Source organism: Drosophila melanogaster, chromosome 3L (assembly GCF_000001215.4).
Source record: "Drosophila melanogaster chromosome 3L".
Taxonomy (NCBI): Eukaryota; Metazoa; Arthropoda; class Insecta; order Diptera; family Drosophilidae; genus Drosophila; species Drosophila melanogaster.
In genome coordinates, this window is record NT_037436.4 from 20,268,859 (window position 1) to 20,295,768 (window position 26,910).

The 26,910-nt window shown below is 43.0% G+C and overlaps 2 protein-coding genes and 1 long non-coding RNA gene across 3 annotated transcripts, besides 1 other annotated feature; all 3 read right to left on the reverse strand.

Annotated features, from left to right (window-relative positions):
* On the reverse strand, positions 1-26,275 carry gogo (golden goal). The gene is made up of 10 exons (NM_140943.3): positions 25,903-26,275; positions 10,830-11,289; positions 8,795-10,012; positions 8,326-8,456; positions 4,129-4,359; positions 2,658-2,946; positions 2,428-2,592; positions 2,079-2,364; positions 1,590-2,028; positions 1-1,507 (listed from the first exon to the last, which is right to left on the reverse strand). Exons 2-10 carry the CDS (start codon positions 10,966-10,968, stop codon positions 587-589), a joined length of 3,819 nt encoding a protein of 1,272 aa, NP_649200.2. The 5' UTR covers positions 10,969-11,289; positions 25,903-26,275; the 3' UTR covers positions 1-586.
* On the reverse strand, positions 4,531-6,477 carry CG17122 (uncharacterized protein). The gene has a single exon (NM_170639.2). The coding sequence runs from the start codon at positions 6,394-6,396 to the stop codon at positions 4,600-4,602; it is 1,797 nt and encodes a 598-aa protein (NP_730506.1). The 5' UTR covers positions 6,397-6,477; the 3' UTR covers positions 4,531-4,599.
* Positions 15,026-15,084: a mobile genetic element.
* lncRNA:CR43890 (long non-coding RNA:CR43890) lies at positions 21,844-22,294 on the reverse strand. The gene is made up of 2 exons (NR_125015.1): positions 22,246-22,294; positions 21,844-22,090 (listed from the first exon to the last, which is right to left on the reverse strand). It is a non-coding gene; the product is annotated as a long non-coding RNA:CR43890 (long non-coding RNA).
* Positions 26,276-26,910: the final 635 nt, after the last annotated feature.

Here is a 26,910-nt window from a genome sequence, read left to right on the forward strand (position 1 = left end):
CCATTCATTATTATTTATTTTCTTATCTTACAGGTCGGGGTGATATAGAAAGGCTTTAAAACTGTTAGAAACAAAAACATTTTTGATTTTAAATGCTAATTAATTTTGACTAATGTATTGACTAGAATTTTTCCAATGCTTACAAGCACAAAATGAAGATCACAAAATTTCATAATTCCAATTCTCTAATTATAAATTCAAGTAATTGCCAAATAAAATCCATTAATTAAATCAATATAAACTGGTTTGTGTACATAGCCGAGTGCGAATAAATACTTAAACTACAGTGAGCCTTAGCTAACTTATATATGTACAGTGTAACGAGAGATTGAACAGATTAGGCTTAAAGAAGAGCTGTGGAGACTACATTCTATATTCTTTTCGATTTTCAAGTTTACATATTATTGAGACGATCTTTAATCCTAGCTTTAAAAACACAACTACTACTCCAGGTGGTCTACGTTTCGTATGGTGCTGATATATGTATATATTATATTTACCCGTATTTTACAAGATCGTATTATAAACTATACTAAACATATACTGCTATTCTTGTGCTGGTTTTATGTACAATTATATCTTGGTGTTACACGGCCACTTCCTTTGACTTCGGCTCCTTTCTTCGCAAGATTTTGGATCGAGCATCATCCTGGCTTAGTTGGAGCTCCGATTTGGGTACTTTCTTGAGGTTTACAGCCTCGTAGTCACTGCCACTCTCGTCGGCGAACTGAATATCATCGAGAGACAGAAACTCCTGCAGATCCCCCGATGATTTCTCCACGGCAGTTTCCTTCTCCACATAAGAGCCAGTCATGGAGTCGTTGGGTTCCAGTTCGGTTTCCACCTTCTGATGCACTGCAGCAATTTCGATTGGAACTTTACTGCTGCGTCGCTGCTCATGATCCAGCGAACCAGCGCTCAAGGACAAACTGGATTGCATCTGCTGTTTGGACTGGCGTCTCTGTTTTCTGGACATGAAGGGAGTGGGTTGCTTGGGCATGGATCTTCCACCCCTTTCGGTTCCATCGCAGGGTGAGGTGGCCTTTGAGGGACGCCCACTATCTGGCGGGGATCTCTCCTCGGAGCTGGGTGTGTTGTCAGCCGTTGTGGACTTGCTGGACTCCGTGTTACTGGCTGGACTTAGGTAGTGTCCGTACTTGGGCATCCGGATCTCCTCGTACAGCGGCTGCCGTTCATCCCTCTCGGGATCTGGTTCCGGTTCTGGAGTCTTGTCGTCCTCTTCCCGCTCCGCCACCTCTTCGAATGGTGGTATCCAGATAAGGTAAGCCGGATCCATTCCAAGATAGGAGCCCGGTGCCGATCCTGCATTGATCACATTGTAATCGTAGTAATCCATTTCAAGTTCTTCTTGATTTCCAAGCGAAAATTCTGAGCCTGGTCGGGCCAGGAGTTTCCTTCGATTCTGCTTCTCCTTGGACTCCTTGGGATTACTGGTCGTCCTGATGGTCGCCGTGCTAACCACACTGGCAGCTGGTGAATAGCAACCCTGAAACAGTTAACTATTAGTGAGCTCTTCTAATTTTATTAATTTTTAGCTGAAGAAATTCCAGTGTAACCTCGTAACTCACATTCGTCAGGGAAGAGCTGACACTACGGGTTCTCAGGCGACCCAATCTGAAGGATTCGGTCACCGATAGTAGGGAGCTGGCATCCTGCAGGCTCTCATCCAATCTGGAGGAGAGTAACTTCAGGGTCACCGCATCGTAGCGATCAGAGTACTTGCTCAGTCGCTTGCTGTTCATCGGTGGACTGTTGCACAGGGAACTCATTCCTGAGGATATGATGGACTCCGAGTCCCTGGCGCTGTCCTTGCAGCTCGGCGGCTCTATTGGCTCATCCGAGGGGGAATCCTTGGACTCTGACCTGCTGTGAACCGCAGCCAGTTCGGCTTCCGCAGAGGAAGGTGATCCAATGATACTTCCAGTATCCAGAGATCGCGCTGGTGACGATCTCTCGTTGCGCAGAGTCACCATGGAGGCCGAGCTTCCCAGCTCCTTAATTTCCGCGCTGCAACGAGTTTAGTTAGCTTTATTTTTCCACCTCTCTTTTAGCCTTACCATTTCGCCAGCATTCCCTGGGAATCCGACTCCTTGAACTCCGTTTCTTTGGTCAGATTTTCGGCGTCCACGCTCTCGCGGAGAATGGAGTGTCGCAAGTGGTGTTTGGGCCGCATCTTCACCATGTAAATGACCTCCGAAAGCAGAGTTGTTGTGGACATGGCCCGTGAGGGAGGACCTTGCAGGGAACTCAGCGATGCTCTGGGAGTGTGAAGTCTGGATCCTTCGTCCTGTCGCCGAGCCACTGCCAGGTGATACTTCCGATATCGCACCACATATTGGGCACCTAGAAGCGATAGAAGTGGTGATTACCATCTATAAAATCTATACTTATATTTCAAGAGCCCACCTAAAAGGGAACTAATTATGATGATTATGCTGGCAAAGATCATGGCACTCAGATGAACCAGGGTAAATCGAAGTCTTGACATGGACTTGTGGACAACAGAGCGAGTTTTTCCAGACAAACGAGTGGCGGCCACAAGTGTGATACTACTGTTACTGCTCCTTGTAGCTGTTGAACATTTAAATTAAATTAAATTATTAAATTCGTTGAATATTTATCGAAGTTTTACTCACCCAACCGCTGCTGCACATTGGCCATGAATCCCCCGGTGCAGGCTGGACTTGCCTCCTGAGTGGCATTGCCCGCCGGTCCATCGCCGGCAGAGAACTCCACCAGGAGTTGGCCACCAGTGGAATCGACGACCACCGGAACGCCGGCTCCCTTGAGGATCAGTCCACCGCCATTGAGTTCCACGAGAAGGGTGGACGAAAGCGACGGTCCATCGCGCACCTTTATGTACTGGGTGGCACAAGGCAAGCGGAGGAAACTCAGTGCCAGTGAAATGCTTTCCTCACCATCCACCTGCGAGAAAAGGAATTTTGTGTTCGTGAACATACGGGCAATTGGCTTGGGGTTTCCCCACATTCCCGGGCATGGGGCAAGCGGATGCTGCCGAAGTGGGTCAGGCATTCATCACCATTAAGCCTCCTGCCCATTGGCACATTCCCCTCATCCCTCGAACGTGTCAATTGGCAGGTCTAATCATTCCAATTGTATCGAACAAAAAAGGGCCTGAGTCAAAGTGTGTATGGATGGAAAAGTCGATAGTCCTTTCATCTGATACCCATTGAATATATATATATATACTGGACTTCAGGCCTCTTTATGGGTCCCAACATCTGGTGGAATGTCAAGAGGGTGTTGTATCAAGCAAAATGTAAAAACATTTGCAATACATTCATAATTTTTTAAAGTTAAATTTTTAATTTTTTCTATTCGTATATTTATATACGAATATATATATGGTATTTATTTCCTCTTCATTATAATATTTATTTATATCCTCCTATCTACTTTGTTTCCTAGTATTCGATAGTATAGCTCGGAGTCAATAATCATTTTTCTACCCGAGATTCTTTCTATTCTAAAAATCTCTTCAATATTATTTTTTCCAGCAATAAATCTGCTTGTATCCAATAATTGTTTGTTAATTTTTTTCTTTCACTTTTCTTGCCTTTTTTCCAACAATTTATTTCCATGCAATTTTTAACCTACTAAAAGACAATGGATGTTCTTTTCCCAAGATAGCGTTGAGCATACCCCTTCCTACCGAGAATACCGAGTACATTAAGTTCAGCTCACCCCCATTGGACCCCTTACGCATTGATAGTTTGGGGACTGGCCAAAACGCCTACCAAGTGGGGCATTTATTATGCATGAATTGAGTTCAGCCCCCTTTGGCCAGCGATGTGCGTCCAGATCGGAGCACCACTGCCCTGTGGCATGGAGCATTGAGTGGGGGCTTCTTTGTCATTTTGGGGCAGCCTGCGAAGCGTAGCGGAATTTTATTCATGGACTTGGACATCTGAGTGTTTGGCATTGTTCGTTTTTATAGTTATGGCGGCAGACAACTTGAAAGCTTTCAAAACTTGACCAAATGCCAAAGGGCAGCGTCACTTAACTTTCCCTATTTTCTACTATTTTTTTTTTTATATTTTTTTGGTAAGTTGAGAGGTTGTTATGGAATTGGTTAATAGTCTGTACCTGTATTAGCCAGAATGAGCGGCCAGGACAGCTCTGTGTGGCTCCAGCAATGATCCTTTTGGGCTTCGAAGAGCCCAGATGTACAATGCAGCCGCAACGACATCCTGGTCCAATTTCCTGGCTCACCTCGGTGCTATTTTCCTTGGTGATGACTGTACCCGAAGTCTCGTAAATGCAGTCCCACGTGTCGGCGATGCTTTTGCCACACTTTTGGGTCTCAACCGAAGGACCCTGTAAATACATATGTAAATTATATTATTAAGAGTTTAAAAAAGCGCTCAAAAGAAAAGAAAGTAGTGACGAATCGAACTGCAGAGGTGTATGAGCTATGGAAATTATCATGAAGTCTTTCTATGTTAATGAAACATTTAAAGAATTTAAACGAAAGAATAACACGTTTTTGACTTTGCACATATTTATTCAAGACTCAACAAAATTGGAACTACAAGTAAACTCAATTTTCATATCCCTCTAGTAGACGAACTGCACATCGAAGTCCTCCTCCTCGCCTTCCTCCTCGCCCTCGTCCTCGTTGGTAACACCCGTCATTTTGGATGTGGCCGTCAGTGTGTCCAGAGCCCCAATGCTGGGAGCACCCTTGATGTCCTTCGAGGATGCGGAAACGGCTAGCGGTACGGTTTCGGGCGGAGCCACTGAACCCTCACTGCTGGCCTTCTTCACAGACATGGAGCTGGTGGAACCCTCTGGCTCCTCCAGTGGCTCCTCCTCCACCTCAATGAGATCGTCCTCGCGCGATGATGAAACGTATAGAGTAGTGCCGAATTCCACATCGATTATGGTATTCTCGTCACCTCGCAACGAGGTCATTAGCCGATCCTGCATCTTCTGCTTTTGCAGATCCTCCGGAACGGTGCGATCCGGCTCCTGTTCGATGACCTCGCTGCGGAAGGCGTCGAATGGCGTTGCTTTGGGTCTCGTGGGCATGAAGCCCATTTTACCTGGAGCATACAGCGATGAGGTGGCACTGACAATGGAGGCAATCGATGGAGTCTTCGGAAGCTCCTCCGAATGGGAGCTCACGATGCTCATAAGCTGGGAGAGCAAATCGCTGCGTTTCAGCTTGCAAAGGGATATGGCCTCCTCCCGAACTTCATTTATCATTGCGGGATCATCCACATTGGCCTCGACTAATCTCTCCGGGAATTTCTTGGCTGCCTGCTCCGCCACAATCGCATCCCGCACAGTGCACTTGATCTCTTGAATGACTCCACGCAGTCGAGTAATCTCGATCTCGTGCTGGGCATGGACCACCTCCAGATTTCGATTGTCCAGATCCAAAATCTCCATTCGCTTGGCCAGGGTCCGGAGTTTTCCGGCCGCATCCTTTTGCTTGACATTCTCGCACTTTTCAGCTTGGAGAAGGGATTCATAGGCCTTCTTGTAGCGCAGTACCTCCACGTACTTGGCTTTCAGTTTCTCGTAGTTCCTGGTCAGACCCTCAATGATTTTGATCTTGTTCACGGAGTTGCGGACCAGCTCGTTTTTGATTTGATCGAGGGCACTGTACTGCTCCTCCATCTCCTTGTGCTTGGACTTCTGGTTGGTATATGCCTGCTGCAGTTTTATCTGGGACATGACCAGTAGATCGATCTCCTTTTGCAGGGCTATGTTCTCACGAATCAGGCGGCGGGTGTAGCCAGCGTTGCGGATCTCACTGGACCGGGTGAAGTCCTCGGAAACTTGCAGCAGCTTCTGTTCGACCTCCTTTTTTAGCGCATCCTTCTCCACCACAGCTCGTTGTTCCATATTATAGAGCGCCTCCTTGTGATCCTTCTCGCGCTCATTGAGATCCGCCTCCTGCTCATCGAACTTGGCCAACAGGACATCCCTCTGGATGCGGAACTCGTCGAGGGAATTCAGCTTGCCATTAAGCAGCTTTATTTCGGAGGTCAACTGGTCGTGCATGGCCTTGTATTTCGACTCCAAGTCGCCGATCTTCTCCTGTGCCACGCGGTTCTCCACATCCCGCACCTTGGTGATCTCTACCAGGCGCTCCTCCAGTTCGGTGATCGAGTTATTCCTCTCCGCCAGGGTGCGTTCCAAGTGAGCGGCCACGTCGACGCCATCGGCCTCCACTTCCTTGAGTTTCTCGGTCAGCGTGATGTTGGACTCATCGACGGTGGTCACGTGGGATCGCAGTCGAGCTAGTTTCTGGTTGAGATCCGTGATGGTCAGCTCGTAGAAGGTTCTGTCCACCTGGGTCACCTTGTTCACATCCTTCTTCTCCTTCTTCACTTTCGGCGGCATTTTTGAGGCTGCTGTTCGTTATCAGAATTGACTGTCTACGAATTTTGACGAGTGTTTGATATTTTAAGAATTACAAAACGCCAGTGACATTGTTTATAAGTATGAATTTGCACACCCATCGTTCTTTGTTTAATTAAAATGAGCTCTGTTATAACAACTAGTTGATGAACCGTTGTCAAGGAAATTAAAGCTTTTCAAAGCTGAACCCATATCCTTTACTGTTTGACCATAAAGCTTTATTTTCTGGAAGGAACTCGACTATTAATTTAGTAAAGCATTTTCCAAGGACCTAAAGAGTTTAAAGTGAATCCATTTGTTATATGTATACACATGTACTATTATTTCCAATTGTTTTCGGAAGCGAACCTGAATATCATTACAGATGTGGCTTTTTTGGGAAAAGAGTGAAACTCAGCGAACAAGAATCATTTTTTAGTTCAACCACAGCATTACCTTAAATAAACCAAACTGGACAAATATATTCTATAAAAACCATTAAAAATATCAGTTTTTTTTCAGAGGTATTTTAGCTATCCCCTTACAAATAGATATATAACTTTAAGCTCCATTTTATAAATTTTTCTCCCCAGAATGACTAACAATTTTGGTTAAATTCTATTTAAATTTAATTTAAATGTGTTTTTCTGCCTAAATCATGAATATGGTAAACATTTTACTGCCTTAAAATGCTTAAAGCGCCACTAGAAAGCCACTAATTTGAGTTTGTGGTGCTTCTGTGGTCACAAAAGGTTATTCCCCGTGTTTTCTAAAAGCAAATAGTGCCTGCCGTGTGGGAGCTTTGTTTGATTAATAGCCCGTGGGGCAATATTTGTACACGCACATGGGCGGCAACGCCTCCGGGCGTTTCTTTTGGGGGCAAATGCAAATTGTCGAGGCAAGTGGGTGTGGGTGTGGCACCCACCGACCGGGTGCTCCTCCAGCAGCCGGCCCATGGACACAGCCGCCCACGCAATTGTAGTCGCCTCACGGCGAATCCATTGTTCCAGCATCCGTGGCGTCCGCGACTCCCGTGTAAGAACTACTTGCAATAAGTGTGCGGAGCATTTAAAAACTTTGCCTGTAATTGTTCCGAACAAGTTGGCAAAGTACGGGCAAATGTGCCCCTATCGCTGGATCCTGATGCCGGAAGTTTTTGGATAATGAAATGCGCGGATGAGGACGTGGATGGTGGCAGTGCGGGAACAGATAGTGACGGAGGCGGAGGTTCATTCTTCCACTCGCTTCAACAAAAGAAACAAGATAAAGCGTGGCGCAGTAGGCCGACAATTGTCGGAAGCGTCGTAAATTCCCCACGCAATCTGGAGCAAGTGTCGCAGTGTGGAAACACGCTTGCAGACAACATAACATACCGTGCCGAAGCCACCCACTCCGGCTGCCAGTCCACTCCACGGCATGGCCCACAAACAAAAACAATGAAATAGTTCCACTTTGCCCCGGCGGGCTACACTGCAAGGAATTACTCAGTTGCCTTTCAATTTCAAGATTTTATCCGTTTTACTTTTGGGAATATAAAAAAATGTATTTGTTTCGTCACTAATGAAAATGTTTGAGCTTGTATTTGAGTTTTAGCTGAGTTTGGCTATGCCCTCATTTATATGTTCTAAGCTGAGAGTTTTTAGTTAATATAAAGTGTTTAGAATTCGCTCAGTGTAGGAAAGTCGAGTGTAATGTGTGAACTAAGCTGGAAGCAATCTCTTGGGTAACGAAGTCCCCAGAGTCGGGCGAAGTTCGCCTGTCTTTAGTTGTAGTTCCGCACTTATTGAAATCGTCTTGATGGCTCAGATGCGCCAAAGTATTAATCATTTCTGGGAGCACTCAATCAAACTTTGGCTGTTAACGTTGTCAAATCAGGTGGGGAGGCAGAGGTCGTTCAGAGGTTAATCTGGCGAGTTATTTGGGCTTACATACCTCACAGAATTTGGCCCCATATCGCGGGGGTGGTGAGTCACAGAAGCGGTAGCGATTGCGCGTTCCTCCCAAGCAATTTGTGGAGCAGGGCGTCCACTCGCTCCAAGGTCCCCAGCCACCGGTATCCGAGTCTGCGGAAAGAGTGGTGTCATGAGCTAATCACTTCAAAACTTATACAGCGTGCTTAAATATATAATATAATGGGGCGGGAAAATGAAACTATTTGAGGGTTATGTATTTCAAAAATGCCTTTGTAATGCTTTAGGGCTTGATTAAAATTTAAATAATGTGAAAAAATTTGAAGTTATGCTTTTTTAAAAATTAATGCGAAATAGTAATTAAAAGGGTATTTTTTTCAGTGTAGCGAGCACACGCAATAATGTGTTAAGAACTATTTGAACTCCAGCTTAATTGGGATTTTCCTTTTAATGGAGTTAAAAACGGCGTTAATGCACCATCGACCACTCACCGCTGACGGGCAGGGTGGGCACACAGTCCATCCGGACATCGGCTACGGCTCCGGAAATTGCCTGGCTGACGTAGACGAAGCAGTACTCTACGTACTTCTCGGAGAAGTGCTCGCAGGCAAAGTACAGGGAATGCTGGCTCTTGACGACCCGCTGCTCGGAGACATAGTGGAGCGACGTGGGTGGCTTCAGGGAGGCGACATCGGCCCGCAGCCTAGCATAAAGACGCACCCGGTCGCCCTGCTCGAGAATGCAGCCAGGATACTCGTACAGGACACCGATTCCCGTGTGCGGATCACAGGGAAATATGCTGCGGGCATACACGTTGAACACGAATTCGTCGCTCCAATCGACGCTCAGTAGCCGCCGGGTGGTGGGCACGTTCTGGGCGGGAATCATCGGTCTCAGTTGGACTGCATAGTTTCCCGCTAGTCCAAATAGTTCGCATCCCAGATGGAGGCTCTTGTTTTTGGGGAATCCGCGTATTTGCTCCGCAAAAAGGACACTAGTTGGGGTTATATTCCGATTGCAGCTGCGATCCTTGCCGCAGTAAATTAGCTCCAACCAAAATTCCGGCAATGCCAGACTGCCCGACTGATTGCAGTTGACCTCGGGAAAGCGGAGGGTCACCTCCACAGGATGCTTGGGATAGGTCTTCAGGCGCACCGGACTCACTATCATCTCGGCACTGGGCCATCGCACATCGAGCGTCTGGTGGAGTCGCTCATCCTGCGCGGGCACCAATGTGGTGGTCACCTCACTCCGGTTAACCGACTTGAGATTGCTCACCACCTGCATCTCGTAGCGTCCTCCGATCAGGAAGGTCTGGCATGGCACCGTCACCTGGGTGACATTGAATCGGGGATCCGGGAAGAGCGGTATATTCTGCACCACCTCCTTGCGCTTGCGATGCAGCACCACCTGGCTGGTATTGGTTACCTCGGGGCCCGGAGTCAAACCCTTTTCCAGCGGTGACTCCACTTCATCAATGATTTTGCTAATGACTAAAGTGCTCATTATGGTGTTGTTCCTGCTCTTCAGCCCGTCACTGGAGCTCAAGGGCTCCTCGTTGGACGGGCCACCACCGATGGTGTGCTCCTCCTCCGCCTGCGAAGACATCTCGTTCCCATTGAACTGGATCTGCACATGCAGGTCCCCGCTGAGGGCGGTGAATGTGCTGGGGGACATCAGACGACCCTTTCGCACCGCCAGCACGTGACCTTTTGTCGAAACCGCATCCGAATCCAAATTGCAGTAGCAGGAGTACACAATGCCGGCAATTTCCAAGGAGTCACCACATGAAACAAGAGAGAGAGAAAAGCAAAGCGGAGAGATAAGAATTATAAATCCTTGTAATTTGTTTCGTGTGGCTGCCTTCTGTTTGGACCCATTGAAGAGCCTCGGCCATTGTTCACTCCACCCAGGTCGTGTAAATTGAGTCGCATTCGCATCCAGCAACTCCCCCGGGTACAAATTATGCAAACAAAACAAAAACATAGAAGGAAAACTCCATCCACAGCCACGAAGTTTGATGTCTTTCTCTTTTTTTGTTGTGGATAGATAAAGACTCAACTCTACTGATCTCTATTTTAAACGGAATATACAAAATATATACCTAATATCCTAGATATTGCAAGATTTTTTAATTATATTATATTACAAAAAAATATTCAAATATTAATGCAATTGATCCTTAAGCTCTTGTGCATTTTGTGAAATAGTTGTGTTCCTAAATATATTTACAAGGACATAAAGGGTATTTCTGTTAGTTGGTTTTACATCTCGTTGTCGAATTCAAAATGACAGATGGTGAAAATGCCAGAACTAGTAAACTCCCCTGGTAAAGTTTGCACTTGCACTTGTATAGTGAAACAACATGATTTGGATAACGCCTTGCTGACCATTTCAAAGTATCTACTGTGTGCTATCCAAATATTGCGTATACGCCTGTTGGGCGTACAAATGAATTTATGTATTTATTCAGGCCGAATGTGTCAGAGGCAGTCACATGTAGTGCCGTAAATGAGTTTCACTCACTTGTCCCGCTTAATAAGAGCAACATTATGGATGAGACAATAATTTTCCACTTGACTACTGATTTCAGTCCCGATGTCAGCATGCCGATTGTCTTCTTGCGCCTCCGATTCGCCGCCATTTCCTTTGAGTTTTTCCGCATTTCCTTCGGCTTTCCCTTCGATCTCCCCTTACTTCCTCCCGCCCTTGCCGATTCAATCAGAGGTGTCAGTCTAAGAAAGAATCTCCGCCTGCCACTCAGTGGAAGGATACCAAAGGTTCCACGTCGCTGGCACACATTCTGCAATTGCGATTCTGATTCTGATTCCAATTGCGATGGCGATGGCGCGGCAGATGGCTCCTAGCCCAATCCCTCATGAAAGGAGCGTCATTTGTTTAGCTTTCATCGCCAGAGGAAAATTTTTGCTGCGACGTTGCTGGCCTTCTGTGGAGGAAAGACAGAAGTCTACCTGCCAGGCATTTTCTGCAAAAAAGAAAAAAGTTGACTTTACTGAAAGGCACACAAATCAAATTCAAGACAAATTGAGGTGCACATTTATAGACTCACTAACGAAATTATTATGATGATCTCATTTCTCCTTACTCAATTTTGATTTTATAATTTATTCTGGGATATTGATGGTCTTACAGTAAAAACTTAACAAGTGCTTTTAAACAGCAGTTAAGAAAGTAAAACTTATCTCAGATATTGATGTTGTATTTATTATCCTTCATATTCCGCTGATAATGACAAAATGAACAAAAAGACTATGCTTTTTTATGAATCATTATTGAATAGGACTTAGGGCCGTATTTTTAACAGCTTCAACTCTTGCTCCATACAAATAAACTGTCCGTAAGTAAAAAAAAAAGCTTTAAAATAAACTCCCAACAAAGGGTGTCAATGGCCCCTATTGTGGCATTAAAACTCCCCATCCCCCAACCAAAAACCCCACATATATGACCTGTTCTATGCCTGTATGTATGTTTCAAAAGGGGGAAGCAAAAAAAAAAAAAAGAAATACAATCAACCCTCATAAATTCCCAAACCAATTACTAGTCGAGCACGAAACATTTTTATGGCGATTATTTCCACAATTCAATGCGATTTCGTTGGAAGTTATGCTCCAGGACAAAGGAATAAAACAAACATAAAGAAGGAAAAGTCAAGATTCGGAGTGACTAGACAATACCTAAATAAATTGCGAGTAGACTCGATTTTTTGAACAATAGTTTAATCCAAACTCCATATACTTCAGCATTTATTTTGTTCTTTGTCGTAATTTCTATTTGATATCTAAGATTACTATTCTCAAGTAAATTCTCAAGTAATGCCCTAAAATAAAACCAAATTGACGTATATATGGGCAAATTTTAATGGCGAACATAATGACTCCCAGTGGGTAGCTAGCGACCATTCCGCGTAATTAAATAATCAGCCACAAATAAAATATTAACAACTTTTTGATCCCTGACCAGAGGCGGCGATACATTAACAGCTGGCGAGGATAAGGTGGCATAGCCAGTAATTTCCCGACTGACATGCACATCTAATTCCCGTAGTTTTTCGATTCATCAACAAAAGTTCCGAAGGTGGTTCAGGTTGGGCTAGTGTCGGATATTCAGTGAACAGGAAGAGGCATCCAGTGGATACCCACTCACCCCCACCATGGTCATTAGCGAAATCTGTCGCGTCACTGGGATATGTTACCCTCTTCGTCCTTTTCAGCACCTTAATTGCGGACACGCACGGATCGCCCGATGACCAGATGCTATACGCTATATGCGGCTATATATGTGTGTGCTGTATGTGTGCTATATAGCACACTGTACGCCCTTTGCGCTAATGAGTTGGTCCTGCCAATTGCCGCACACACGTGCGTCCGTTCGCATTTACCCGCTTTCGAGTTTTCCAACAACAGTTGGTTGTGGACGAACGCCTTTTACAGCCAGAATCATTCAGTTTTATAGCCGATTATTCCCATGGATGTTTCATGGATTTGAAACCGTTGGCTGTGAATGGAAATGGAAAACCCATGTCGTGTTTCCCTTTTCAAATTGAACTGTCTTTCGGAAACGAATGCCTTGAATGTTGTATAGCTGTTCTTTGTTTTAGAAAGGTTAGTTAAGACACTAATTCGAATGTGAGAATACTAAAATCAAACATTTAAATACCACAACCTTGGGTGATTTTCTATCCAATTTAGCTGAAAATTGCTGGTAGTAACATTTGAGTGAATAAACCAATAATTTATGAAATTTCTTTAATTTTCACATTCATTTCGCCTTTAAATGATAAGTACGTTTTAACACATTTATATTGTTATATTATTAAAATGTAAATACAACCTCCTTCTTAAGACGCCAATGTTACAGGTCTTAAATTATTCAATATATTCCTACTCCCATCAAATAAAATGTTTTACATTTATAATACAAATTCAATTCGAATTTCCCTGAACTGAAAACGAGAACATGTCGCATATGATTTTTGAAGACGAGTTTCCCCCACGGAAAATGTGCAAATAGCCCGACTTACGGACAAATCCTATGGTCATCCGGCGCACTGCGAAAGTGTGGGAAATGTAGTGGAAATCGTGCAGGGGGCCAAATAGAAAAACAGACATTTGCACCAAATTGAAAGAGGAGAGCCCACAGAATGGTTTTCTTTTTTTCGATTGTGTAGCACCCACCCACCCGAATTTCCCATTTTCAATTGACAAAGCCGGCTGAAGTTTCTTGTTCAATAGTGCAGGCCCATCAACATGATTATCGGTGTCGCTGTGGGCGATCGGAGGTCGGAGGTCGGAGGTCAGAGGGCAGTGCGTGTGTGCCCCCGGCGGCATTGGAAAACTATTAACTGCACTGTGCGGTCCTTTGAACGGCTGTTATCCGTTATCCTGCCAACCAGTCGCCACCCAGTTGCCGCCCAGCGGAGAGCGCTAATTCGCTATCGAGTCACTCGAACAATTCGAAAAGTCAATAAATAAATTACATGTTTAGTATTTAGGAATGTTAACTATAACGAATATCTATAATTTAAACATACCCGCACTAGTTATTTTTTTAGAATTCAAATAACATGATTTTTCAGATAAAGAAAACGCATACACAATTAAAATATAGTTAATCATATAATTCAAAAAATTAACTATATTTCAATACGGATAAATTAAAATGTTTTAGGTCCAACTAAGTTCCAAACGAATGCTCTCATGTATTAAAAAAACTCTGACCATATTTCTCCCAGTGCATTACTGACCAGCCTAGAACTGCGAAATTTTCGCAGCGCGGAAAATCAAAGCGACGGCGGCCGAAGAATTATGTTGCACGGCTGTCCGGGAAAATCGAAATGGAAGAGTGTGGATGAATGGGAACGGACTAGGGGAGGTCCTGTGCTTAGGGCTCTACTCTCTATCCTCTGGATAGCCAGAATGTCAATGCCCCGGCTGCGCGGGTGGCCACCAGCCTTTCCACCCTGGACTCCGTGGTATCGCCGTTATTCATTATATTTTGTGGGCAAGGAAAATTCCGTTCGGACTCGGCCAACAACATTTTGGGGTGACTTCGCCGTAAACTCCGCGGAGTACGGAGCAGGGAATACTGGGACTGGGTGGCACCACAAAACACACGCTTGCTGCAATGGCGAACCTTAAACTGCGCAAAAATCCAGCCACAAAGGAAAAATGCACAGTTTGAATATCCAAACATTTACATGCTCTGTTTACTCTTAATCAATGGCCAAGGATGGCCAGTCGCAACGAGCTGAGTCTGCACTTAAAACTCCATTTCGCCACACATATATAGCTATGTGTGTATAAACCTCGGTTACCTGGTGAAATTCCCTTTCCCCCCACATCCCCCCTTGTGTGGTGTGCAATTGGGTTAAAAACTAAAAATAAACAGAGGTAAAAGAGGTACACCCGCATGTAATTACCTGAAACGGACCTCATTCGCATTCAAAAGGCATGGCAACCATTTGCTCATTTGGACAAATAGTAAAGATAAGGTGACAGGGAAAATGCGAAAGTCAACTGGACAATAACCGAGTAAACAGGTGGAAAGCACGATGGAAAATAAGATTTCCCAACTCTCTTTTTTGCTGTGGAGAAAGACAACTGAAAATCAGCAGCCCGTTGTGAAAAGCAAAGCGAAAACTTAGTTAATGAATGAGAAAATATTCTCAGGGAAATCTGTTTCTATGTCAGCAAGGAAAACCCAAAGAGAGAACACTAGAAACGATTTTCTCGACTATCAGATACCCGTTAATTTGCTAGTGGATGTATCAATGTTTTTTTTTTTTTGCTATAACAATAGAAATTAGCAAGACAAACAATTAAATTAAAAAAAAAAAGTTTTCATAGTTTCTGAGATCTTAAAGTTTATACGGACGGACAGACGGACAAGGCCAAAATGTATAAACTTTTAAACGAATCTAAGAGTAAGAGGTATAAGGAGCGCTTTCTATGGAGTGTTAAAAAAGATGCAACATTAAAATAATAGTTTCTTTTTAATTGAAGTAAAATTAAGTTTGTTAAAGAGCTATCATTGCACTGTTTCTTATCCAACGGAATCTGAAACCAAAAGCTTCAAAGTGCATCACCTAAAGTTACGGCAACAAAAATAAATGCCCTATAGCTGCGAGGGGGTTTAGAGGGTTAAAACAAAACAACAATTTGAAGAGGGGGCGGAAGCGGGGGCGTGGCAGTCACTGTGCTTGACACCAAAACCACAAAAAACTTTAATGACTGCGACATCAGCCGCAGAATCGTTGTGAAGTGAGTCCAGCAAAACGCTTCTTTGTCCCCAGCAAAAACAGGAAAAAACATGAAAATCGTGTAGAGTGTCAGAAAACAAAGAAGCTATTAAATGCAAATTAATTTTACAAATAAAATCGATTGTTCGTTCAGCTTTTGACACAGAGCAGCAATTTCAAAATACCTTTGAAACTTTGAAAGAAACTCGGGTTTCAATCATGACCGCAAATAACTGACAGTTCCTTCCAATTTGAAACACTTTGGCAGTTGGAGAAGTTGATTTAATAAACTTTATAAAATTTATCACGAAAGTTGCCAAGTACTTAAAGTACCATCAAATTCCTTTCAAGTCATAAAATTATGCATTGCATGTGGTGGCTTGCGTGTTCCGCACAAAGGACAAACACACTAAATACCCATGGAACTGGCTGATCCCTCGACATCGAACTGGGAATCCACCGGCAGTTTAGCCCGTCCAAGTGGGGAGGTCTGTAAAGCTGGCGAGGCGAAAATTGCTCCAGACTGCATCCTTATCGCATGGCATTTTCCACAAGAATAACCCAACACATCTCGCGTGCCCGGTGAAATTGACATTGACGTTGGCGCCGAACAGTGGGTGCTCTTTGGGGCATGGCATGATGTGGAGGGGGATCTCCGACAAACTTGCAACTCTTTCGTCAGAAGTTAGGGTTACCCGACAAGCCGTTGGCTAAATATTATGTACATTACCCCTAGAATAAAGGCGGGAATGGCTCACATTATTCCGGGCCACAGCAAAACCCCATCACCTGTGGCCACGCCATGACGAATGGAAAGCCACGGAAAACTGGGCAGTTTGTGGATAGTGCCTGCGTCCTCCGATACACTGAGAATCATGGAAAATACTAAGATAAATTACTACCAATTCATGTAATACAACAAGGTACTAACTCATAGTCAATCTATCTTAATATAAAAGCCACTTGGTAATTCAAACTATCATGGGTTGTTGAAACGGAAGCCATATACCCTAATATAAAGAGTCCTTCAAATTGATTGAACAAGAATGCAGTGTCCTCCTATTTCCAAGTAAAAAATCAAGGCAATCATTATACGTGTCAATTTGGATACCCATCTCTAGAAGTTTATTAAACAAGAATGTTTTCTTTTCCTGTTTCCACATTTGTATGCATATGCTTTCATTTCAGATGCCAATTTCTACACTCATCTCTAGCTGTTTTGTATGGTCTTTTCCCAGTTTCGACTGCTTTTTTATCGCAGTGCACGGGAGTGAAAGAGCAGCAGCGAGCCGTGCATGAGCCACTTGAGAGGGCGCCGGAGGCCAATGGCGGGATTGCATGCAGGTGGACACTAAAGCGCGTCCTGCATCCTTCGTGCCCATCCTACAGTTCTCGTGCTTCGTGGGGGCAGCACTGAAAGTGCTACTTAATAATTGAAGACCCAGTCTTGGCACCACCGCAAAACCTGTCGGACCCGGGGACTGACTTCATTTTAATAAACGTCTACGTCGTCTGCACAGGAAACTTAGTGACTAGACCGCAATCTTAGACAGCTACAGCAAAGTACAGTGAAAGGAATTCTTCGAGTTATGTGACTCACTGAGAAACTTTGCTGAATCTTGCTGCAGCTAATAGCATATCTAACTAAAACTGAATACCATATAATAACTTTCATGAAAGGCATACATACTTTAATAAAGCTAAAAACTACTTCGTTAATGATTATTCATATAAACTAAACAATTTTCCAAGCATAGCTTAGTTTTGGGTCACAAATATTGCTCCAGTGTCCCGGGAATCCAGGAATGCATGCATCTCGAGAGTGGGTGTGCCGGGTTCGCCTTGCGTGCGCCACTAAATGTGCACTTAAATCAGTCAGCCACATTGTCGGTGTCCGCCTCCTGTTGTCTACACTCCGAGTAGCTTTCTCCGCCTTTCTACTCGGAACGCCTTCGGGTGTCCGTCGTCCGGAGTCCTGGGTGCTGAGTCCTGTGGCTGTCGCCTTTGTTCGTGCCATAAAGTTGGCTGCTAACACATCTCAACACTTGGGATCCGCATCCGTGAAGTTGGCGATGCACATACACAAATGGATGCGAAATCCTAAGAAGGGGCTTATTAATTACCACTGTGACGTCAAATGAAGCCTTGCCGAGTTGCATTCGGTATGGCAGCTGAAAGTTTCAATAATCTCAAACTTGATGAAATGCTTGAACTACCGAGTAGACGTTTATTACATACTAGTTTCGTCTGTGGCTATTGACAAGCAAGAGACAGCTTGGATATTAAATTTTCACAGCAAATGTATAACATTTTACGCATATTTGAGGTATACATTTTAACTGGCATACATTTCGCAAATATTGATTTCGCATTTATAGCAAATTTTGAAGTATAGTCCCCATACTTTTTTCACAAAAAAAAAAAAAAATAACAATAATATTCCAGCAAATTGAAATTGCTTTACGTTTTTGTAGATAAGAAAGCCACACACACCCCGCATAATCATGAATAATGCTCATCTAATGTCTTCATATGGGGGAAAATGAATTACAAGCCATTTGCTTTTGACCCAGATTTATAATTTTCCATTTCGAACCCGCACGTCCGAATAGATCGGATAAACACATATCGTCGAATCAGCAGAGGGAAAAGTGAAAGGGCGGATTATTAGGGTCGCCAAATATAAACTCTTCGTCTTGATTTTCGATTGCCGAAATCCAGGACTCTGGAACTTGAGCCTGGAGTTGCACCCCTCCCTCACTTTATCTCGAGCAAGGCAAAAAAAAAACCCAGTAGAAGTATTCATATTTGCATAACTCTCCCGTTTGAGTTTCGTGGGGCGATGTCGCCATATATCCTGCCCATTCTTCCCCCAAAGGCTCTTGTATATACTCCGCAGTATCCTTTTCTACTGCGCACTTGTATTTGTGCGAACGTGTGTGTGTGCGTGTGATTGCATGTTTGTGTGTGTGTACTTGTGGTCGTTGACGCTGAAACAGCTGGAAGTTGATTTGTCAGATTTTATGGCAGTCTTTCAGGCGCCAGAACCGGCGAAGAGAAGAAATCCATTAATCGAAGGAAAAGACGGCGAGGAGTCCAAAGGAGTTCAGTTCATCAAGCAAATCGAATATAACGTAGTCAGCTAAACGACAAACTCTTTGGATGGCAATATGTTGCCCCACTTCCAAGACTTTGTCTGCATTTCGCGATGGTATTAAAAAACGCAAGTCAGCTTAGATTAATTACAATTCTCAACTGAAACGAAGACGAGAGTTTTGTGTACTTGGAATGTTTTTGATTTCTGATTTTGTAAGGAATAGGAACTGTTTTTCAAATGGGTAAGAAAACTTTCCCAAAATAATAATAGTTTTTCCAATTAATAAGCGTTAGTTAAAACTTTTGCAACTAACCAATAATTGCATAAAAATCGCTTTAATGAATTTTAACTGCATTTGTATGAACAAATAGGGGAAAAAAGTGTTGATTACGTTTCGATGGCCACAAATCATCACAATTAAATTTCATTTGTTGTCTCGCCAACAAGTCAATATTTATATAATTTTTATAACATTTGCCATTATTTCTATGGCGATGGCTCGTCAGTTTTTACGAGCAATTTGAGGCATAAAAGTGCTTAAACAACTTTAATTGGAGCCCACATTGCGTGACTGAAATGTGTTATTTTGGGAAAAGTAAATTACTGCACTTTTGCGGCTTTGCCAGCAGGCTCGACAAATATTAACTAGCCAAAGCAATGTCAATATGGACACAGTAATACATTGTAAATTGATATAGAAAAGCAAAAGCCAAATCGAAAACGCAAATATATGGATTTCTCGCGTACATATATTACATAGCTACAAATTAGAGCTACAACTAGTTGCTGATTAAAGGGAAACCCACATAAACAGGGGCAAAAAAAAAAAAAAAATGAAAGGAACCCCACCCCCAAATTCGAATATCTGTAAACTCATAAATTTATTGCCGCATCTAGGCTCTAGCCATTAAGCGGATTTTGAAAATTAATTTCCGATAACGGATTTGGGTGGAATGAATAATGCCGAGGCATTGAAATTTTAAGCGGCATTATTTGCGCATTCGCTTTCGCATGATTTGTCGTTGTTGATTCTGCGGTTCAGTTTCACGGCCCTTCGAGCTGTGTGCTCGGCATGATTAATGGAATGTGCACCCATTCCCATTCCCAGTCCAGTCCCCAAACACCCCGAAATACCCCGGAGCAACACTCCGTCCAAAGTGTCCATTACGATAATGAGCGGCGGCCAAAAAACAAGCTCAGTTACGAGGATGAAGCCTAAATTCGAGCAGCTGGGAAAAATTGAAATTGAAATACCCTCAAAAGTTTGTACTCTCGCTTTTACTATATGTGCAGTTCATTCAACTAGGGCTGGATGGAGTGGAAGCCCCAAAAAATTCGTCTAAAAAGTCCATACTCAGTAGTCATTATAATCATTGCCTACTTTTGGGGAACTAAAGCCACATCAAATTGATTTGTTTGTGTTTGTACATATAGGAATTTAAATAGGAGTTATTGTACCCATTTTTAAGAGTTTAAGAAGGAGTATGAAAAATCGTACAATATTATCAAATATATATACCAAATATATTTTGGCATACCCACAACATTTGTTTCCAGAGCCTTTCAGATATTTTCCATTCCGATGCATACATTAATTAAAAATGTTTTGCTTTTCCCTTCAGTTTCCAAATGCTTTCCAAAGTGTAACACGCATATTGCAAAATATTTTGCATATTTGGCCATCACGTCGAAAAGTAATCAGCCGAAAGCAGGTCATTAAGTTTATTTTACGAGTGTCTATATCTGCTGGATTGCGCCGTGCTGACCAGGAGATGAGTTCCAGTTTCAGTTCCCAGCTGCCAGCTACCAGATGCTAGCTGGCTATCCATAATTGTGCCAAGTGTCCGGCGGTGGATCTAATTTAAATAAAAATTGTTCTCATTATATTCGGCGTCACGTGCCTCGCAGGCATCAGATGTGATGGAGTCGAAAATATGGCGTCTCACCACCTTGGCATGCCCACATAACACCACTCCCACTAACACCCACCCATCTTCCAGGCTCCCTAGCATCCCATCTGGCTGCCTCCTCTGCGAAATTGTTTTGGGTAACTGGTGGGGGCTTATGGGACACGCCATATACCACTTCTCCATCCGGATCCTGAAAGCAAGCGCGTAATGAGCACTGAGGGAGCAGCGACAGGAGTGTTGCAGAAACTTAAGTTACTATTCATAGCCAGTTTTTCGCTACATGAGATCACATTTAACTCAACTACTTATAATTGCAAGCAGACAATTATTTTATATAAATATTTATATTTTTAAACATTTCGAATGATATTTGCCTTAGAGCTCAGTTCGAATGGTGTGATCATTCCTCAATTCATTTCATTTGAATATTTTAAGAGCTGACTTGGCCTTCTCATCACTGAATTTTCGATGGCGTGAAGGAAGATCTCGGTGGTTGGGGCACCTCGTTGACTTCGATTTATGTTTGCTGCGAGTCGACAGCCCCCGAAAGTAAATTAAATTTGCGTTTTTTTATTAGGAAGTATTTTATTTAATCGTGCAGACCTGCTTCCGCCGTCTTACCGTGTGGAATGTGGATTCCACGGAATGGGAGTCCTCCAGCTTCCTTATTCCCCCAAATGTCGAGTGTTATTGTACCTGTTCTGTGATTATTCGCCTTGTTTGAAAGAAGACACTCACACATACGAACACACACACCCAGACACAGGGAAGCGCGCGTGTGTTTTGAGTTTTCTTGTTGGCACACACCGGAAATGGGAAATTATTCCGTTTCCGTCGCGACGGACGAGTTCCATTCTCGCATAAATCGCAAATGAAACCATGAGACCATTGTGCGCGTAATTGCATATGTGAGTCCTTCCATGCGTTTAGCAGAAAATTAAAAACCTAGGTGACTCGAACTCAATGCTCATAAATTGTCGACTTTACAGGCATCATAAGCTGTGGCAGAGTATTGTTATTATTTTCACCTTTTTGCGGATATAAAGCCTAGTACTTTTGGTCGAAAGTTAAACATAATCTGCTTTCATATAAATCTCATTTTAAGTACATGTGGAAACAAATGTTTTATAGTAGCTACGACTAACGTTTATTATAAGCATTAGATGTAATCCAATCACGACTTTGAAAGGCTTTGCGATTTATTTTATTTTTGATAAATAAATATTATGCAATACCCAATTTGAGCAGCTTATTTCGTTATTTCGTTTGATAATTAAAGCGACAATTATCGCACTCATACTTAAAGAGCTCTTTAAATTGCGTATACGCCCCGTCTGGCAATTGAAGGCAGTCGAGTGGGCCACGTGCGTTGGCAGGAAGTGCAGGGAGTGCAAGAAGTGGCCACAATTGCATTTAGCCGAACTAAAAACATTTACGAACGGCAAACACTGCGTGACAGAATGAGCGGAAAAGGCTTCGCCGGCGGTGCAGACAAGTCGCTCCAGATGGCACACAATAGACACTTAAATGGCAAAAGTTAAAATTACAATTAAACACAAAGTGAGAGACTGAGAAGCCGCGCAAAAGGTTGATGGTACACAGGGAAAAAAAATATAAATAGTCCTATCTTAGATTCTTTTGATGCTATTCAATTATAGTTAAGTTAAGAATACTTACAACACTAACACTCAGATGATATCCAACTTATTTTAATGTTTCATTTGTGCTTACTATAAGTATTCGATGAGCTATGAACTTTCAAGTAGCAAACTTATAATTTTACAAGCATATCTAAAAGGAATTTTAAAATCGTTATTAAAAATTTATATAATTTACCGTGGAATTGTATATTAAGTTTAAAAATTTAAAATGTATCTATCATTTCAGTTTTGCTCGGCATTTAACTAACATTGCATACCATTATTCATATAATTCGTTGGATAATATCCTCATTTCGTTTCCTGTACATGGATCCCTAGGCGGCATTCGGCAGGGTCATCGGATATCCTTCCGCTGCAGGAACTGCAGAAAAGAACAGCATGGTCCTGACAAATGCAAACAACTCGACGAAGTGAAGCCCCACGGAGCTGGGTAAATTGTTGGCTTAACAAATTGCTAATCCACTTTCACCGGGTGCTGGGATGGGGGATTGGATGAGGGGAAGGCATTTGAATGCCTGTCGAATCCTCAAAGTGGTGGGCAATCGGAGAGTCGCTTTGGCATCCATTCGAGACTATAGCCCCGGAAAAATCCCCTCTTGGCGAACTTTTTGCGCTCAGATCAAAGGGAGCATCTGTGTGATATGATTAGGTTGCAGTTGCACAACACCGAGATGCAAACTACATGAATTACAAGTTTGTGATTTAATCAAGATTGCATATCGTTTAAAGCCTCATAGTTGAGGTGTTGTTCTAGATTTGCATGTGAAGCAAGCGGAGCTGGCTAAAATATTTAAATTAAATTGCGTTCCGAGAATGTGCACTGCTTTCGGCACACTCAAAGGTCATTTCACTTGGCTTTCAAGAAAATTAGTTTTAAATTAATTAAAAGATTTTCCCATAACTGTGCGCTATGTGGCTCTTGATGGCGTTGGAGAGCCGAATGCCGAGCCAGAAAGAATGCTAAAACTTGGATAATCATCCCAGCACCGCACCGCCCACATTTCCAAGTGCTGGCCGACCTACCCGCACCACCGCCCACCGCCCAAGAACTCGGTTCACTTTTTAATAGTTCGCAAACCACGGAGGGCTATGTGAGTTTAAACACTGTTACAAATACTTTTCCGGAGGCGGAATGCGTGCGCCACTGGAGTTGCGAGGCAGGCGCTATCCAGAAAACTTTGCCTTTCGCTCTTTTTTGCCGTTTTCATGTAGGCCTTGAGTATTTATTTGCATTTCAACTTGGCGACGGCACAGCAATCGCTTCAGCAAAATTAAGCACTTAAATTATGCAGACACAGTTTAATTACAGTTCGCATTAGGCAGTAGTAACTATATAAGGAAGGATTATTCCCCTTTCCGCCTGCGGAAATTTAAGGATTTTAAGGATCCAACGGAAATGGTGCAATATGCAAATATTTCAAATCCATTTAGAGTTAATCAACAAATCGTCTTGAGTAACTGGAGACAACTGACGGTCATCGAGTTACTAAATAAATATTTTTGCAAGCATTTGTATGTTTGCATGTTGGCGTTGCGAAAGGAAATTAACCCGTGAGAAAGGACTTTGGCATACGAGGTACTTCAGACCGCCGTCAGCTGTTTACACTTTCATCCCCAATATTCACAGTTGCCTGCCAAAGAAAGTTACCAAAAATCCACAAAAAGGCTGGCTGACTTTACCTTCTAAACTCTTTCCTTACATTTTGAAGTCTAGTTACCCGACATTGGAAAAGTTAGCGAAACGTTACCTGTTGTGGATACATTTTTAGTCCCGAAAAAAGGTCGGTTAAAAGTTTTAATGGGTATTGCTTATACGGAAAATTTGGTAATCAAAGGAAATACGTTTTACACCATGTTTAAGACCCTGCTACATGTGTATTTATATATAAGATACCCATTAGTTTAGTTTCCAGTCACTTGAATATAGGGAAAGCATATGGGGAATCCCTAGTTATAAAGGTCCGCATGGGGTTGTTTTCCACGGCTCACTCGCTTGTTGCAGTAGGATTGGACGGCATGGTATGGATACAACCCCCGAGGAAGTCCGCCAGCTCTCTCCAATCGCTACCTGGCCCCTGATTAATTTAGTCTGGGTCTCTCACTTTGTTCTGTTCTGTTCTGTTTTCTTTTCCGCCAGGTACCCACAGGGTATACCATGACATGTGTTCCTCCATGAACTGGGTGTGGGTGGTGGTTACTTACCCAGGTAGTCCAGGGAAGGTGGTGCATTTCTAAGCGAGTCAAATTGAATGCAACGAAGAAGACCTGTGACATCAGATGTCCATGTTGTATGTACATGAACGTAATTAGAAAAGCATCGGTGTACAATGTGCATGGGTTCGTGTGTGAAAGCCACCAGGAAGTCCGAAAATATAAAAAGAGTAATTGCTAAAACCAACTGCAAGTCACAGTCTATTTGTTGCCAACTTTGATGCAAATCTGTTTGGAGCTGGCTCTCGAAATGCTCCCTAGATATTGTATGAAAAGGGTATTGGATTCAGGGCAAATGATGATAAACCGAAGTAGAGACACCCTTTTTTTTCTCAAATTTCAACACTTCATACACAATGGCAACGGCTTTAAGCCAAACTTCTTTACCTCCAATGGCGTTATTCTTGAGCCAAATCAATTGACAGGCTGAAAAGGAAACCATTTCAGCAGTCAAAGACTGCTGAGGAAATTAAAGAAATCTGACGGATTTCCATTGTCGACTTTTCCGCCCTCTGTCTGCCTGGCAATTGACCACTTTTGGGCTTGACAAAGGAGAAACAGGCCAGACAAAGGGGAAAAGCCCTCAAAGGAAATTCAACTTAATGGATTTTAAATGTTGAGGTTGATCGGCCCCTTTAAGAAGACCAATGTGTCCTGTTTACAAAACAAGGAATTTGTTACCAATTCAAATTTATGTTTTGTTTCCAATGAACTGGAGTTAAATATACTCACAGATACATTACAGATAACAAGGATTTAAATTGCATAACCATATCTCCAGTGTGCTTTAGAATCAATAATGAGCTGCTAACTATACCCTCTTAAGCTAATTAAAAAGATTAGCTTTATCGATCCACTAATATCACACCCGGAGCATTTGTTTTAATAGTTATGAATCTGAGTAATGTTAGCACGCAAGGATTGAAAATTGTACTGAGGAATAAGAAATTGTTTGGTGCACTCAACCCACTTTGTTTACCCCTGTGTCACAAATTAAAAACATTTGGGAATAACATGAACACAGTTTTGTATTAAAATAACATCCTCTTTTATAGCAAATCGTAGTGACTAATAGCCATTTCCTTCTTATATCGATCTCCCAAAGTATTTAACTCCGCCTTCCTTTGCATATCTGCAAATGTATGAGCTTTTCACACGCAACTTACTCGAATGGTAAATCATTGAGTTCAATTAGATTTATGCCCGAGAACGAGATTTATATATTTCTCAAAAGGATTTCTGTGGTCCCACACTTTTGAATAAAATTGCAGCCTTGTTGATTCTAGTTTTCCTTGGAATTGATTATCCCATACCTGTCGTCGGCGGCAGTTTGAAAAAACACCCCGAATCGCCTGCAATTTTCGAAACACCACCGAAAAACGAGAGCGGGAAACAAAACCAGACCAGACCAGACAGTCGTATAAAGAGAATATAATAACTGCAATGAGATCACTTCACTCACCAAAGAGCAGGATGATATATGCAGTTGCACTACACGATTATTCTGTTGATGAGTAGTTCACTGAGCACTTAAGTATATCTACAGAACCTTTTGACTTAACCCGGCAACGCCAGTAGTTTGGTTTGAAAACCGAATCGAGACAAAGACCGCAGCACTCGTTATGGCCATTTGGAGGACCTTTGTTCACTAACGTTCGGTGAATTCAATTTTGACAATTTTCAAGTGTAACTTGACGGCGGCGGCACAATTCACGAGATACAATTCCAACCGATAGAAGCGTTTTCCATATGAAGTATCTACGAGATGCGGCAAAAAATCCGAACAGCCAAGCGGTGCGGACTTTCACCCACGAACACAGACGGCAGCAAACTGATTGCCACGCGACTTTGAGCCACCGGCCAGAGCCAAAATAAAGCCACGAGCGCACAGACGAGCACGAGCCACCAGGACGTGAACCGGATTCGGCACTTCAAGCGGACTCCTCGTGGAAAAAGCGAGAGGCGCACGCCAACGATGGTGTGAGGACTGCGCCGAGAGAGCGGGCGAGAGACCGAGATGAGAGCGGGCACGGGCACCAAGGATGCAACGCATGGTGGTTGATTTCCCACCCGACGAGGGGGTGGCTGAAGTAGTTGGGTGGTGTGGAGGACATCCAGCGCGAATTGTCATGTTGTGACGCCGTCTGCTGCTAGTTTTACTACAGCAAGGCGGGCGAAAGGGGGTGGAAAGGCTGTTGCCGGCCAGTTGAACTCTTGGCCAGCTTAAATCCCGCATCTGCATGCTCAAATCTGTGTGCTGCCTACATAGATTGATATTGAATTTTGGTTGTAAACTGGGAAATTAACTAGGTAAATACTGATTCTGCTTGAAACTATGAATATGAACACAGTTTACCTATCATTTGTTATTTAAAAGCCTAAGCTTGAAAGCCTGAACGAAATATATTGCTTTTAAATATTTAAACCAATAAGTATTCAGATATTTTCAGATACCAATAAATATACATAT